We start from the raw sequence: 15953 nt of genomic DNA on the forward strand, positions 1-15953 counted from the left end.
AGATTTAGCTGCACCAGTGGTGGGGTTAGATCTCCATCTTGTGTAGATGTTATGATTGTTTCACAGACTAACTGGAGGCGTCACATAAGAAACCATAATAAACAGAAATTTGTCATTGCCTAGTCCGGAATTCTAGGAAGCAGCTGCCCCTCTACTACCCCAAACCATATCCCTGTAGATTCTGAGCTTTCCGTAGAAAATCTTATTTTCTCTGCCCTAATTGTTAACTTACTGTGAAGGGTTTGAGTATTGACTCCTCTAAAGATATTTTGTATAGTGAAAGTGGCTATAAAATTGATTTTTGTTGATGTGCTTACTTTAGTGTGGGTTTTTCCATAGTAAATAAAGGTTTTGTGAGTTAAGGATATGTAGTTACTGGGTAGAGAAAAGACACCACAGTGAAAGATTTTTCATTTATTTAAAACAACTTTCACTATTGAGGATTTTTAATATTAAAAAGTATGTTGTTCATCTTTTAAATTCTGAGAAGCTGTTTTATTCACTATTGCCGAGGTTTCTGGAGCTACCAAAAGGCCATTATACACCACTTGTGCTTTTAATTTTTAGTCAGAGTTCATAGGATACCTTAAGTGGTATAATTACCAATTATTATACACAGTGCAGCTTTTAAAAAGAGGGTTTTTTTTCCCTTAAGAATTACTCTGTAACCAATTGAGTGTGGAAATAGTTCATAACCGATGTTATAAACTATGTTTAGTTATGTAAACTATGTTTAGTTTTAATGACTACTCAAAAGAATGAGGAAGTATCAAAAGGAAATACTTAGTTTTCCAGAAATAGTTATGATTATTGGATATAGTTGAAGAACTAATTGGTAATGTGGACTCAAACCTACTTGTTTTCACATTTTTAAATTAAAACGATTTTTTAATGGAATGGAAAAACACTAGCTTATCTTAGAAGCATTATAAACTTATCTAGATATCCTTTTCAGAGCTCTGACGTGGAACTTGGATCCTGTTAGGCAGGCTTTTTTGTGGGTGTATGAATTCAGATTCCACCTGTCAGTGTACCTATAGGTAAAGACATTAAATCACACCCTCTGTTCTGACCTTTCCCCACTGACTAGAATTCTTTGGCTCAGTGTGAGAGGCTATTTGAATAGCTCAGTTCAGAAGAGCACTTTGTGAAGCAGCAAGAACAAGGGAAATAATGTTGCAACTACGTTTTTTAAGACTGCTACTATGGAGAATTAAAACTTGACTTTCCCTACCAGGTTCTGCTTGGAAGGCTTTTATTTCCACAGACATATTTTGATGCCGGAGGCAGTTTTATTGCTTAGCTAATTAGATATTTATATTTTTATTCTTCCATTCTTCAACAGTTTAGTAATTATTCTAATTAAAAACGTGTTTGCTTGCTTTTAGTTTTGTTTTTTTTGTTTTTGTTCTTTTTTTTTATGGAGATCTAGTTCTTTTTAGATTTCTGGGTTTTTTCTTTTGTCGTTTAGTTGTATGAATTAATTTTATAATGTTTGATAGTGCTAAGGAGAAATTTTCATACTGCTGTGGTATATCTGGATAAACTAAACAGAACTTTTTTAGTGTAGTGGAATATTGGTACAGCAAGTGAGGAAAATTAGCAGCTACAGCTTCTAGAATGGATTCTTACAGGACCCATTTGGCAACTGTCAAACTTAGTGGCTCGTGGTTGGAAGAACAAGATGAAGACATTTATGAGGTTGAATCTCGGGTGCCTTTACCACATCCTTTTCCTCTATGTGAACATTTGGATGAAAATAACTCAGTAATTGTTAATACTTCTATTTTTCATTTTATTCATAAAAGAAATGGGCATATATTAAAGCTTATTTCCAAAATTTCCCTGCCTACCCCTCCTTATTCAGTAAGTATAAAAATTTGGTTTTTTATAGTTTTATTTTATGCTTTCAGTTTTTTATACATTTAGTTTAAAACTGTAATGAGAAATGAACTTTAAGTGTCTTTGGTAAGGGTAAATGGAATAGAATCTTGTTCTCTTCTTGTTTGGTGTGTTACTACTCATTCATCCTGTAATGATTAATGTATTGAAGGGCTAAATTTTGTCCACAAGCCCCAACTTGGCTACGTTTTTCATTCCAGAAAGCAGAATGAGATAATATTTCAGTTCTCCCATACCAGGCAAGCTGTTTAAAAAGATCCTGCTTGTCCTTAAGAATCTTACTTCTATATGTTTATGATGCCAATGCTGAGTAAAAATGGAATGATTATATTTGAAGGAATAGGCATTGTCATACCTAAAACAGCTAAGTGAATTGTCATTGAGCCAATTAGGAAATGTTTACAATCATATGGCATATTGCCTGTAGTTCCGGAAAGGAAACCTGTATTCTTATTTCAGTTTTCTTGCTAACTCCCTAAGGAGCTTATTTTTAATATGCCTACTAATCCTATGAGGAAATTCCTTTTTCTGCTTTTTATGTGAAATGTATGTTATAAGCAGTGTTAAGGGTATTTAGCATAGTTAGTATTTCAGGTTCATTTGACACTTAAATGTTGTGAATGATTCACTACAAGTTAGTATGTTATTTGCCACTTTTTGTGACTTTTATGGCTTTATTTATATGTACTAGCTAGTATTTAACAAGACAGATGCTTTCAAAATAGTTTTGTTACCTCCCCTAAAGCTTTTATATTAAAATGACAGATTATTTACTAATGATACATACTTTTAATGTAGTAAGTTTATTAAATTATGTGAAAATATTGAATATGATATTTTTATATATTTCACATTATTCAGTATTAGGTTATAGGTATATAAATATTAGGAATATATATTTTATATAAATATTAGGAATAAACTGTACCTTAACTGGATGGAAGAGGTTTTTTAAGTATAATGTATTTAAATAAATATTTGAAGGAATCTCTTATTCCAATAAATGTGGGTGCCATCTTCTATAATAAGTGAAATTTGTTTCCTAGATCTACTCTATTTGAGTCCCAGCTTTTTTGTTTTGCTTTGTAAAACTGAAGTTATTTCTTGTGGTTTCATAGTAATATTTAAATGCATCCTAAAGCCGGTTTAGATCTTGTCGGAAAATAGAATATAGAAGCCGACTTATTTTTCTTATCTAAAGCAAGTGTTTATTTTGTTGTAAGTGCATTGTTGTATTTGTACAGTAAATTTGAAAAAGGAAAAAAAAACTCATATCCTAATTAGTTAGAGCTATGAACTCTTTTAGAGATTTCATATATTTCAAGCAACCATTTTACAATGTACAGGAAAAAAATTACATATGTACATGTGAAAGCAATTGATTTATTTTTTAAATATAGGCTGTGACTAAGTTCAGGAGCAAGGCTTTTTATAAATTAGTTCATATTTTATGGTCATTTTTTAATTTTAAAAATTAATGTATACTGGTTATCCACATTTAAAGGAAAATAGTCTTTTGCCAGTCAAAAGTAAAAATATATATAGTTTTATCTCTGTTGAGGTAACAACATATTATTACAGATATTTTAGGAAATATTTTGTGATTAAAATACATGCTTAATTTTCCATTATGAATCTTAAATGTGTATGCATATTATTTTCAAGTAATGGGTTGTGAATGATATTTAAAACATCATATTAAAACAAGAATAATTGCACAATAGATATGTGAGATACTGATTTATCCAACCACAAAATGGTACCACAAAAAGCTTTACTTAGTAACTCTAAAATCTATTTGCTATGGTAAATTTTAAAATGCTATGGTAAATTTTTTTTAAATGTAATGGTTTTAATATTAAATACCAGAAACATTTGTGCTCAGTTTTTCCTCATGTAGTTGTTTTAATAAAAACAGATAAAGCAGGTGCTAGCAGTAAGAAGCCCAGAAAACTAAAGCAGAGATAGTGCTTTTCTGCAATTTCATGCAGCTGATAACAGTGATCACTGTTTTTGAGCGCTTTGGCCTTGAGCCCGTACTTGACCGTCATCTTAAAAATTGTTTAAGAATGTGGTCAGTATATGCCAATAACAGCATTTTAAGGAGGCTGTGTTTATAGATAATGCATCTATAGTCTAAGGTTTTGAAAATAAACTGAATATTCAGAGTCTTGTAGATGTTTCACAAATGGACAGAAGTATAAAGCTTTTAGTTAAAATATGGGTTAAACTTCATTTTGTTGTGCCACTATGATTTTATTCATTGTTGGCACTGCATTAATCATTTATTATTAGTTCCCCACAGTGTACAGCAGGAGTCGCAGTCAATAAGTGTTAAATACAGAAAACATAAAGCCTATCATAGAACACGTAGTTACATAAAATTCTTTACCAAATACAAAAAGAACCTGTGTATTATTAATTTTATATGTCTTTTCATATGATAGCATATAGATCTAGTGATGTAAAGTGGTTTATTTTCAAAAGAAGCTTTTTTTTTTTGTTCAATAAAGTTAGAATACATATCTTATGGAAAGTTGTACACAGCTAATCTACTTATCTACTGATTTACCCTACCTACTAGTACTAGCATGCACTAGAAATATTAAATGACTACAATTCAACAGTATATCTTTATTTTCAGTTAAATTTCTTTTTTTTTTTTTTAAGCTTTAATAGGGAATGACACTGGTATTCTTAACACTTTGTCTTCCTTCACGTCTACTTTCCCTCTTTGTTTAGCTGGAACATGCGAAAGTTACACAGACAGAATTGATGCGTGAGTCATTTAGACAGAAACAAGAAGTGACAGAGTCCCTTAAGTGCCAAGAAGAACTGCGAGAGCGCCTTCATGAGGAGTGCAGGGCCAGAGAACAGCTGGCTGTGGAGCTCAGTAAGGCTGAGGGTGAGCACCCTGCCATTGGCAACTGAGGGTGGAGAAATTTCAAGTCTAAAAATAAATTGTGGTGCAAGCCAGGTTTGGAAGCCACCAGTCTACTTTTAATTTCAAATGCCCATTGAAAAGTAGTTATAGTTTGTCTTCAGAATTCCTCTAAGCAGCTTTTAAAACTATATATATATTTTTAATTTTAAAAAGTACTTAGTAGAATTATAGAAAGTATTTAAAATTTTAGAAAATGCAGAAATGAACGATAGTGAATTGTTACCATAATCCCACCATAAGACAACTGTTATAATTTAAAGATGAGGAGACTGGAGCAAAGAGGTGCTAATAAATTGTTCAGTCACCACTAAATCGTGATTCCAGGCTTTAAGCCTGTAAAGCTCCATGCTGTTTATATCTTACCATGCTGTTGTGGGTGTTGGCCTTCTAGAATCACTTAAAATATCAACTTTCTCAAGTATATTTAAAATGTGATTCAGTTCCCAAGCATCTGATTTATATTAAGCTTTCCAGGAATCTATCTATTTATATCCGTTTAATAAAGTGTGTTATACCTACATGATGTGATACATTAGCATAACAGAAAATTCAGAGGAATTTCTTATTTAGACACATATTTAATAAGAAAAGGCTGTATTGAACATACCATAGTTACTGCTATCATCAGCAGCAAATTCATTCAAGACTTAATAGGTTGGAATGATTTAAAATTTGCTAACAGAACACCTTTTATTATTTATATAAATATAATGGTAAAATTTGAAATAATAATTACATTCCTTGTTAATTTTATTTTGTAGGTGTCATTGATGGCTATGCAGATGAAAAAACGCTTTTTGAAAGGCAAATTCAGGAAAAAATTGATATAATAGATCGTCTTGAGCAGGAGTTGTTATGTGCAGGTAATAGATTACAAGAATTAGAAGCAGAGCAACAGCAGATCCAAGAAGAAAGAGAGTTACTGTCGAGGCAGAAGGAAGCTATGAAAGCTGAGGCAGGCCCAGTTGAACAGCGTATGTATTTTTAGACTTTATATGAAACATTCCTGAAAAGTTCAAGATGACTTTTTTCCCCCTTTTCAGTGCCATTATTTATATATTTTATATAGGGATTGAAAAATAATGAGAAAATCTACCTTATTGGTAATTGTCTTATTAGCCAACCATGTGGAATCAAATTTGTTTTCTTTCTCCTTTGGCATATTTTGACAGAAAAAGATAATTCTTCATTTATCCTCAAACTTCTGCCTAAAGAGAAAGCTGCATATAATGAGACAGGATATTTTTTAAACTGTGTAAGATTTAGTTCTTTTTTTTGCAATACGCAGGCCTCTCACTGTTGTGGCCTCTCCCTTTGTGGAGCACAGGCTCCGGACGCACAGGCTCAGCGGCCATGGCTCAGCGGCCATGGCTCACCGGCCCAACCGCTCCGCAGCATGTGGGAGCTTCCCGGACCAAGGCACGAACCCGTGTCCCCTGCATTGGCAGGCGGACTCTCAACCACTGCGCCACCAGAGAAGCCCAGATTTAGTTCTTTTAATTGCAGAAAGGCAGCAAAATGTATACTTGCATTAACTAAATAAGAGCACTGACCTGCACTAGTAGTAAGCAGGTGAGGTGGATTTCAGCCTGCAAGATAATAGATTGAACAGGTCACTGGCTGTTAGAAGCAGGCTGACATCTAGTTTAATATAAGCAGGACTTCAAAGAATAAATAAGTTTACAAATAACCTTTAATTTTTTCTTAAATGAGACATTAGGTAACATCTTAAAGTTTGTTCGGTGGTAAAAAAAAAATAAATGTCAGTCTTTGTAACAGTGGAACTTTAAATCCTTTTAATCATATCTTCTCACTTTTATGTTACACATGCAGTCAGATTATAAATGTGTAGTTTTACTAATTGAATTTTATCAATTTAGAGATACAACATACATTTTTGTAATATGGTGAAGTTTTTCTGGTTGCTCAAATTTGTTTAGCACAGGTTTAGGGTTGGAATTTTTAATGTGGAAAGTATATGTATGATACATGAAAAATGTTTAAGAAATACTGATACATCTGAAAATGTTACCAATGGTAATAATCAGTGGTTTCAACTTTTACTTCTAATTCTTTTGTGTATGTTTCTATTTTAGGAAATAGAAGACATGTAAATTATCATATTTTTGTTCTGTGTGTGTGTTTTTTCTTTCCTAATAGGACTAGTAGATGCTGCAGTCGATGCAGCACCTGGAGCAGGTGTGTTTATACAATTGCATGGCCATTGGGTGACCCTTGGATTTTTCAACCAACTAACATATCTCTAATTTTGCTGTTTTGTTTCATACTTACAGTTTTTCTCTTTAACAACAGAAAAACTCTTCTTACAATAAAAATACATATTTATATTTGGAATTAACAACTGAGATTCATAGTGACCATCATCTTCTTATATCTATTATTCCACAGAGCTTAAGACCATTTCAGTTTTTTAAAGAAAACGTTGGTTTATTAAGTTATTTTCTTTAACAAATATATTAAACTCTTACAGCCTATGAGTTTTCAAAATACTCTGTTCTAAATCTGGAAGTATGTAAGATGATGGTATCAATAGGGTCAGTGAAATTTAATAAAGAGACTTTCTGGTTGATTAACTTTTATATTAACATCTAAATCAGTATTGTTTTAAAAGGAAAGCTGTTTTCTGTAGATTTCTAATCCTGAGTACAGTGTTGACAGACCAGTTAGTGTAAAGACTCTAGAGTTATATTCCTTCCATTTTCTTCATTAGAGAATTGTTCTACTTTGCTATATGTAATATATTATTATATGATTAATATTAATAATGGCTAACACTTATATGTAGTGCTTACCATAGTCTAGGCACTGTTCTTCACATATATTAACTCATTTGATTCCTCAATAACTCTTAGAGATCAGTACTGTTACTGTCCCCAGTTTACATATAAGGAAATTGAAGGACATCATGTTAAGTGTTGCAGAGACAAGTGGCAGTTAGGATGTGAACCCACAGTCTGCTCTTAAGCACCACACCACACCTCTCGTACTTGTCAATTTTTCCGTGATACACATACATGTGAGCATGCAAGACTAAGTCAGGAATGTGGCTCTAATAAGGAGTAAGGCTAACAGGAAATTCTGATTCTATTTCTGTTTCTTTTCTGTAACTCTTACTTGCCTTGGTTAAAGGTTTAAAGTATTTGATCTCTGTGTGTATTGTGTATGCATATAAAAATGACTTTATGGGTTTAAATGAATTGATTTTTGCCTGAGGTGAGTTCTTTCTGTGCTTGAATTTGGTTAGACTTTGCTCTTTTCCTTATAGTGAAAGTGGATTTTGAGGGGGTCATTTACTATGCTCTTTTCACAAAAATATTGTTTTTAGTGACAGGACATATTCTTTCTGTTAATTCTGTACAATTTTATTGATACGAGCTTGCTTACTTATATAGGAATATGTTATTTTGATATTTTCATAAGAATATTTTCCTTTTTTACATGTGTTTGAAGTAAAACTCGTCTCCTTTATTTCATGAAGTTAAAATTTGAATACAGTTATGGGTGGTTTCACTATCATAACATCATTCATTAATTGTGATTTAATGTAGTATATTTTTTCACTTATAAACAGAATTACTACAGGAGACAGAAAAACTGATGAAGGAAAAACTAGAGGTACAGTGTCAAGCTGAAAAAGTACGCGATGACCTTCAAAAACAAGTGAAAGCTCTAGAAATAGATGTCGAGGAACAAGTCAGTAGATTTATAGAGCTGGAACAGGAAAAAAATGCCGAACTAATGGATTTAAGACAGCAAAACCAAGCACTGGAAAAGCAGTTAGAAAAAATGAGAAAATTTTTAGATGTAAGTATTCTCAACATTAATATTAATTTTCTCAGTGGAATGCTACTTGCTGCTCTTCTAGGTTGTGGATTTTAAATTATGGAGGGACTCTTAAATTCTAATATTTCCATCTATATGTGTCATCTACTAATTAATTGAAAAGTACTATTTTGATTAAAAATTCTAGTAATTTTTATTGTGCAGCTTTCAGAATTAAAAGCAGTACAGGCAGATTATGAGTAAGCCCTACCAGTTAGCCTTTCCAAATTCATAGTTAAGAAGTTTGTCCTAGTCTTTTTCTTAACCAATAGCCAAAGCAAGTTAGGATCCTAAAAGCTAATTGGCCACCAATGTTTAGCCCAGGTAACAAGTGTGCCCTGGAAGCAAAGGACTGGAACAGTTGTCATGGTGTCATTACTCTCTTCCAAAAAGATGTTAAGTCTCTAATTTCACATGGATTTTCTTCCTTGGGATTTCATTTAAGCCGTGTGTTATCTTCACAGATCATAGAATAAGATTCTTACACATTTTATAATTTTAGGTGTAACCTAGATTAAAATGAAAGAAATTGATTTACTACACAATTTGTTCTACTTTTTTTTGTTTAATGACTAAATTAATAGTGGAATTCCTCCTTTCTTCCAAAAAAGTAAATTCATTTTAAGAAGAACATATTTATTTCATTCTGTGTTTAACATTACTTGAATTTTTAAAAGTGTTGTGCTTCAGATTACATTTAAATGCTTAAATTTTTGTTGAAGAGCCGTAATAGGTTATGTACCATACAACAAATGCTATCTTTTTAAACCTTTTTGGTTTGGGGTATTCCCGTGATCATCAGTTGTTCGTCTTCAAACAAAACTGTGCCTACAATTAAAGGGAAGTAAGGGAAATAATAGCTTCAATAAATGTTATTTCTTCAGTTACTATTATTATTAAACTTCAGGAGCAAGCCATTGATAGAGAACACGAGAGAGATGTATTCCAACAGGAAATACAGAAACTAGAACAGCAACTTAAGGTCGTACCTCGATTCCAGCCTATCAGTGAACATCAAACTAGAGAGGTAAGAATTTTACTGATACTGTCTACCATACAATAATTTGTATATTATGTGTAAAATAAGATGCATATAATAAAAAACTTAAAAGGACTTCTTTCTATTGTATGTAAATCTTCAAAATCAGAAACTTAAATATTACTTCAATATGAGAAGGTTCTTGAAACCCTAAAAATTCCAAAGAAGTATAAAATACCGATAAACTCATTGTAGTAAAATGTTATTTACATTCTCATTTAATAGAAGGAAACTGATGTAGAACAGCCTTATCTATTGGAGCAGTAGAAAAGTTATCAATCCCCACAGAGTTTATAGTTACTCATCTTGTTCCTGACCTTTTTAGATTTTGAAAAGTAGCTGTGTGTTCGTTAACACTCAAAAGAATATTTAAGCTCTAGAACTTCCTGTCATTTCCTACTATTTGTTTTCTTATATTTAAAAAGAGTGAGCCGCCTCATTCATGAAACTTCAAGAAACTAAGAAGGATGTGTGTATTTGATTTTCTTCCAAATCATTGATCCGTTTGTTTTCTCCTTACTTTGCCAGATCTGAGTCCCCAGCTTCTGATTTTTTCAGGATCAAAAAAAAAAAAAATCTAACTGTAACAGTATATTGTGCCATTTTGCTTTACCTCCTTTACTGTCTTTTCTTTTGACCTCACTTCAAACTTAGTCCACCTTTTATTGTTAAAGTTTCTCCTCAGGCTTTATTACTGTCATCCTTGAACCTGTAATTGTAGGTAAGCTTGCATTTCTTCTAATGTTTTGAGGAATAAGTGCCATTTTTAGATAATTTCCTGAAAGTATCTCACTGAAATAAGGGAGAATTCCTTTTTTTCTTACCGTCACGTTTCTTTTTTTTAAATAAGCTTTCTCTCCTCACTTGATTGGAACTAATTTCACAAGCTATCTTATTGATCCTTCCTGTATCCTTCCATCACAGAGCCATTCACTTGAATGGTGCTGCATATCAGAATCACTTAGGGAAACTTTCAGGGTGCACAAATCCCTCTCAGCACCTGGTATTCTCACCTCTGTTCTGGGCTGGTGGAATCTGCAGGCTGCAAAGCTTTCCAAGTGACTGTACTAAAGGTCCTCAATTTCCTCCCATCCCTGGGGTATTTAGAACCATTGTATTATTATATGTATCGATATAACCATTTGTGGAAAGAAAAACATAATCCATGAAAGTTTTTTAGGTCATCTTATCTTACATATAAATGTTAAGTCAGTACTGTGTAAACTTGTTTTCTTTATTAGGTTTTGGTGTGGCTGTGCCATTAGAGCTTGTAATTCAACATTATTCAAAAATGTATTGTTGTTCCTCCTAGCTAGAGAAACTGTTAGTCTTAAGAGAACTTTTTTAAAAGGTTTGGTGAAAGCAATATTATTTCTCTTTTACTAGTACTGCTTAGATGTATCAACTCAGAAAACGTTGCTGTAGTGGGAGACAATAGCACTATCCTTATCAAAAATAAAATTAGCATAGCGTCTAAAAATCCTTTTTGAAATGAGGATAGATATATTATTAACATGCTTACATTTTTTTAACATTACAGTTTTTGCTTATTATATTTCCAGGTTGAACAGTTAACAAATCATCTGAAAGAAAAAACGGACAAGTGCAGTGAGCTTTTGCTCTCTAAAGAGCAGCTTCAGAGGGATATACAGGAGCGTAATGAAGAAATTGAGAAACTGGAGTTCAGAGTAAGGGAATTGGAGCAAGCCTTACTCATGAGTACGGACAGTTTTCAAAAGGTGTGACATTTTCTTTTGGTTAATTTTATCAAGTGTTTTAGTACGGATTACTCTTAGTTACATGAACATCAGTTTTTGTTTTTGTTTTTGTTTTTGTTTGCGGTACGCGGGCCTCTCACTGTCGTGGCTTCTCCCGTTGCGGAGCACAGGTTCCGGACGTGCAGGCTCTGTAGTTGTGGCTCACGGGGCTAGCTGCTCCGCAGCATGTGGGATCCTCCCAGACCGGGGCACGAACCCGTGTCCCCTGCATCGGCAGGCGGACTCTCAACCACGGTGCCACCAGGGAAGCCCCGAACATCAGTTTAATTAAAAAAATCACTGATGATGCTTTGTTGATATTATTGCATAGTGTATATATCTTGATGTCTTCATTGACATCATAACCATTTCTGTTTATTCTTATCTCCAAATGTTCCTTGCATATGAGTCCTGATAAAGAAAGATTAATTAAACCAGAAGAATTAATTACCCTTTTAACCAGCAGTAAGTTTGTGATTCTAAAATAATAGCAAAGTGAAAAAGCTGTAAGCACCAGTTTAGGCTGATGCTTTACCCCAAACTAAGAAGCAATGAGATCTGTTCCTGTTATGCTACAGAAAGCAAAGATGAATGAAAGAAGAGCAGGATAAGGAAATTGGGAGGGGAGCAGTTGAGGGGATAGCCTTCATTTTGTCTGAGAAATGCATTTTAAGATTGTCAAGCAATTCCTGTCTTAATTTGTATAAGATGCATTCAAGACTGAATGTTGTAACTTTTGATCATTCACTAATGTAGATTATCTACTTCTAATTGGAGAAATAGAATTGCTGCTTCTCCAATTAAAATGGATAGTCAGTATTTAATGTCTGAAATTTTGAGAAAATTCTTATATATTTAAAGGTAGAGGACCGAAGACAGTTTGGATCTGTAGAAGCTAAAGCGGAATTGTCTCTAGAAATACAGTTGCAGGCTGAGCGAGATGCCATAGACAGAAAGGAAAAAGAGGTAAGTTTATTTTTAATGACAAAGTGTGGCTTGAATTATTTTAGAAAATATCATTTGATTAGAATGAAGTTTATGGTCTAAAACTAAAGTTTAGAGTTTCTTAGCTTATTGCCTAAGTTGAACTTGGAAGACAGTAAACATTTGAACAAATAAACTGGAATGAAGAAGAGGGGACAAGTAAAAACGCTTGGACATGGGAGGAAGTTTTGAGGACGGAAAAGGTGGCTGGTTTGGTAGGTATGAATTCAGTGAAGAGGAGAGTGCAGAGAGATAGTAGGGTTTGGACCCAAGGCAGTATCTTCCTCTTGACCTTACCATAGGCTTTGAATTACTGCTACTTTGCTGTGGGTTTTGGTTTTTTTTAAGTTGTATTGCCCTGGGAGATAACAGTGCCTTTTTACAGTGTGCTAAACATGTTCTTAAAACAAAAGATTAATAATAAAGTAATTCTATAAAGTTCTTTTATGTTTTTCTACTCCCTCCCTTTCCAAAAAAAAAAAAACCAGAAAATGCACTTTTGAAACAGTAATTTCCAGTTCCTAATTATTTAAACCTTTGTCTACAATTAGTTTTTCTAAAGCATATTGTACTCTGTGTTGTCTAGCTATATCATATTTTAAATGTTTTAAAATTTTTAATTACATTTTTATCTCTTTCCATATAATTTTATCAGGACATTTGATGTATTTTAAGAAATACTTATTGAATGTAAACAGTATATTAATGTTAATGAGTGCTTTGAAAAATAGAAGAATGATTTAGATGTCAGCTAAAACTATAGCTTGGAGAGCTTGTAGTTTGGAGGAGAAAAAAGTCATCTATATAAATGACTAATGGAAATGATCATTTCCATGAGAATGGTTATTTTCTCATTTTCACGTAGTACTGACTAATGTTTATCTAAGAGATTCGTATTTATTTTGTTTTTTGGCTTTTATGTGAGAGACAGAGAACATTTTTGTTGATACGTAACCACTTCTGTGTGTTTCGGAAAGAATTAACATTTAAAGATTTACCTTACACTAAATAATCAAATAAATTGTCTGCTTTCTAAAAAAATGGAACTCCAAAACTGGTTGCAAAGGCAATGATAATTGATTATGGATAACTGATTAAGTTTACTAATTTTATATTTTTATTGTCATTTGAATTTTATTTAATGCTACTTAACACCTTAATTTCTTGAAGTAAGTATCCAATAACTGCCTACTATTTACTTAGACTCATAGTTGTTGGAACTACAAGAGGCCTTAGAGAGCTTCTGTCAACCAGCTCCCAGTTTTTACAGATGAAACAGAGGCAGCCATGTTGAATGAGTAAAGAATTAAACTGATGGCTAACGTTGGTCTACTAATACTTGTCACTGTTATTCACGTTTGAATAACAGTGACAAGTATTCTGTCAGAACCCACTCACTCAGTAACTGGAGACGGAAAGATAGGAATGTAAAATTGAAACATATATCTTTTAATGAAAATAACTTCTTAAGCATTCTCTCCTGTACTAGGCAAATGTTTTCAGATATCTGATAGTATAAACATAAGATGTCTATGTGTCATTATATCTGAGATACTTCCTACTACTCTCATAGCCTGTTTGTGTAAAACTTTGTTTTAAAGTTTATTACAGTATTTAGAAATTCAAAATGAATAGAAAGAGAAGAAAACCTTAGAAGATAGGAATTTCAGGATGTATAAGAGAAGGAGAATAATGTGGAGAGAAATAGAAGGAAGAATTTCTTTAAGAAAAAGATGCCTTCAGTTAGGTTTTAGCTCTGTGAAGGTGATTTTAGCTCTTTATAGAGTTAAAGAGATCTGGCTTACAAATGGCAATAGTAAATAATAATAGTTAACGTTGTTGAAGTCTGTGCTAGAAAGTGCTAAGTATTTTAAACATCTTATGTCATTAACCCTTGCAGTCTCCCTGAGGATAGGTTCTATTGATATTTCCACTTTATACATGAGTAAACCAGATCTTAAGAGAGGTTAAGGAACTTGCTCATAGTCACACAGTAAGTGGTTAAACAAGAATTCCTCCTCGATTTCTCTGATTCTGGAGCCCTGTGATGCTATACTGCCAAAACATCTGGGCATGTTTTGCCCTGTTGGTGAGAAGTATTATAGACTGTCATTCAACATTTATTGAACTCCTATGTGTAGAACACCACTGTCCAATTATAAAACACCACTGTCCAATTGTAAAACCAGTACCGATCTTCAAGGAATCTCCTATCTAACTAGGATATGTATACACACATATACATACATACACACACACACACACACACACACACACACATTTGAAAGAGAAGAATACTTAAAACACAAATACGTGCAAATTAATGTAATCCAAACAATCTAGATATCATTTGGTAGCAAAATAGAACAAGGTTAAACCAGAAAGCTACCATTCTATTTTTAGACCTTAATAATATTTTTCTGGTTTTTGGTTGTCATAGACTCAGTAATAAGACAGCCAGGGACTGCAACTGCTGAGTAAGAGAAGAGAATGCCTTACAGTGTCATTTTGGGAATTGAAGTCTCTGTTTTGATGCCTCAAGTTCAGCTACTTATGATGGGATTGTTAGTGCTTTAGACCAGTGCTTCTCAAACTTTAATGTGCATATGAATCCCGTGGGGATCTTGTTAAAATGAAGAATCTGATTCAGTAGGTCTGGGGTGGGGCTTGAGAATCTGTGCTTCTAACATGTTCCCAGGTGAGGCCACTTCTGCTCCAGGGACCACTCTTTGAATATTAAGGCTAAGAATTTGACCATAAACTGTTTTATCAAAAAAGAAAATAAGTATCAGGTGAGGCAGGGCAAGGGCAGTAATTTTGAACTTAAATATCTATGTATGTGTTGAAATAATAACTTGTCATCAAACGTAGTCATAGAAGATAGGGATAAGTGTAAATACCATTATATTAGGTAACTTTGAAGAAGATATAATCATCACAATTTTCAGCAAACTAACCTGATAATTATATATGCACATCTACTAACTATATTTAAGGTGTGCCTACTGAGTTTAATATCAGTGTTAAAGAAAATTATTTAAATATGTTTTAGACATTAGTTATTAGAAGCAGGATAAATGATAGTTAAGAATGTAAGCTTCCAGAGGTAAACTCCTGAGGTTCAAAAACTGGCTTCCACATACTGGCCTTGTGACTGCAGGTCAAGGTGCTCCTCTCTCAGTGACCCCCTTCCTCATCTCTGAAATGGAGATAATCCTAGTAAAGATCTCATAAAGTTGTTATAGGGTTTTTTAAAAAATAATACATATAAAGCATCTTATGCAGTGCCTAACAATAAATTGTCTATAAATGATGGCTATTGTTACTAATATCAGTATGATTTCTATTAATGAAATATTAGGCTAAATGATTCTGAAGGTCTTTGTCTTGCTAATGCTAAGATATGATTCTGATTACGTATCGGTGTGTAATCAGAATATGCTCCAAGTTCTAAGGTAATAAATGTTTTATATGTACTTTCTGA

General features: G+C 33.0%; 1 protein-coding gene across 13 annotated transcripts in view; it reads left to right on the forward strand.

The window, feature by feature from the left end:
- AKAP9 (A-kinase anchoring protein 9) overlaps positions 1 to 15953 on the forward strand; it is a 145547-nt gene that overhangs the window by 100368 nt on the left and 29226 nt on the right. For 12 of the 13 annotated variants that reach the window (XM_027102407.1, XM_027102410.1, XM_027102405.1 and 9 more), the window contains 6 exons: positions 4645 to 4807; positions 5608 to 5820; positions 8439 to 8671; positions 9597 to 9716; positions 11291 to 11467; positions 12347 to 12451. In XM_027102407.1, the coding sequence (XP_026958208.1) occupies positions 4645 to 4807; positions 5608 to 5820; positions 8439 to 8671; positions 9597 to 9716; positions 11291 to 11467; positions 12347 to 12451 (1011 nt within the window). The remainder of the gene's footprint in view (positions 1 to 4644; positions 4808 to 5607; positions 5821 to 8438; positions 8672 to 9596; positions 9717 to 11290; positions 11468 to 12346; positions 12452 to 15953) is intronic. The other variant, XM_027102404.1, reaches the window with a different exon arrangement.

The sequence above is a fragment of the Aethalodelphis obliquidens genome, unplaced genomic scaffold (genome assembly GCF_003676395.1).
Source record: "Aethalodelphis obliquidens isolate GAN/ISIS:26980383/991018 unplaced genomic scaffold, ASM367639v1 scaffold5, whole genome shotgun sequence".
In the NCBI taxonomy this organism is placed as follows: Eukaryota; Metazoa; Chordata; class Mammalia; order Artiodactyla; family Delphinidae; genus Aethalodelphis; species Aethalodelphis obliquidens.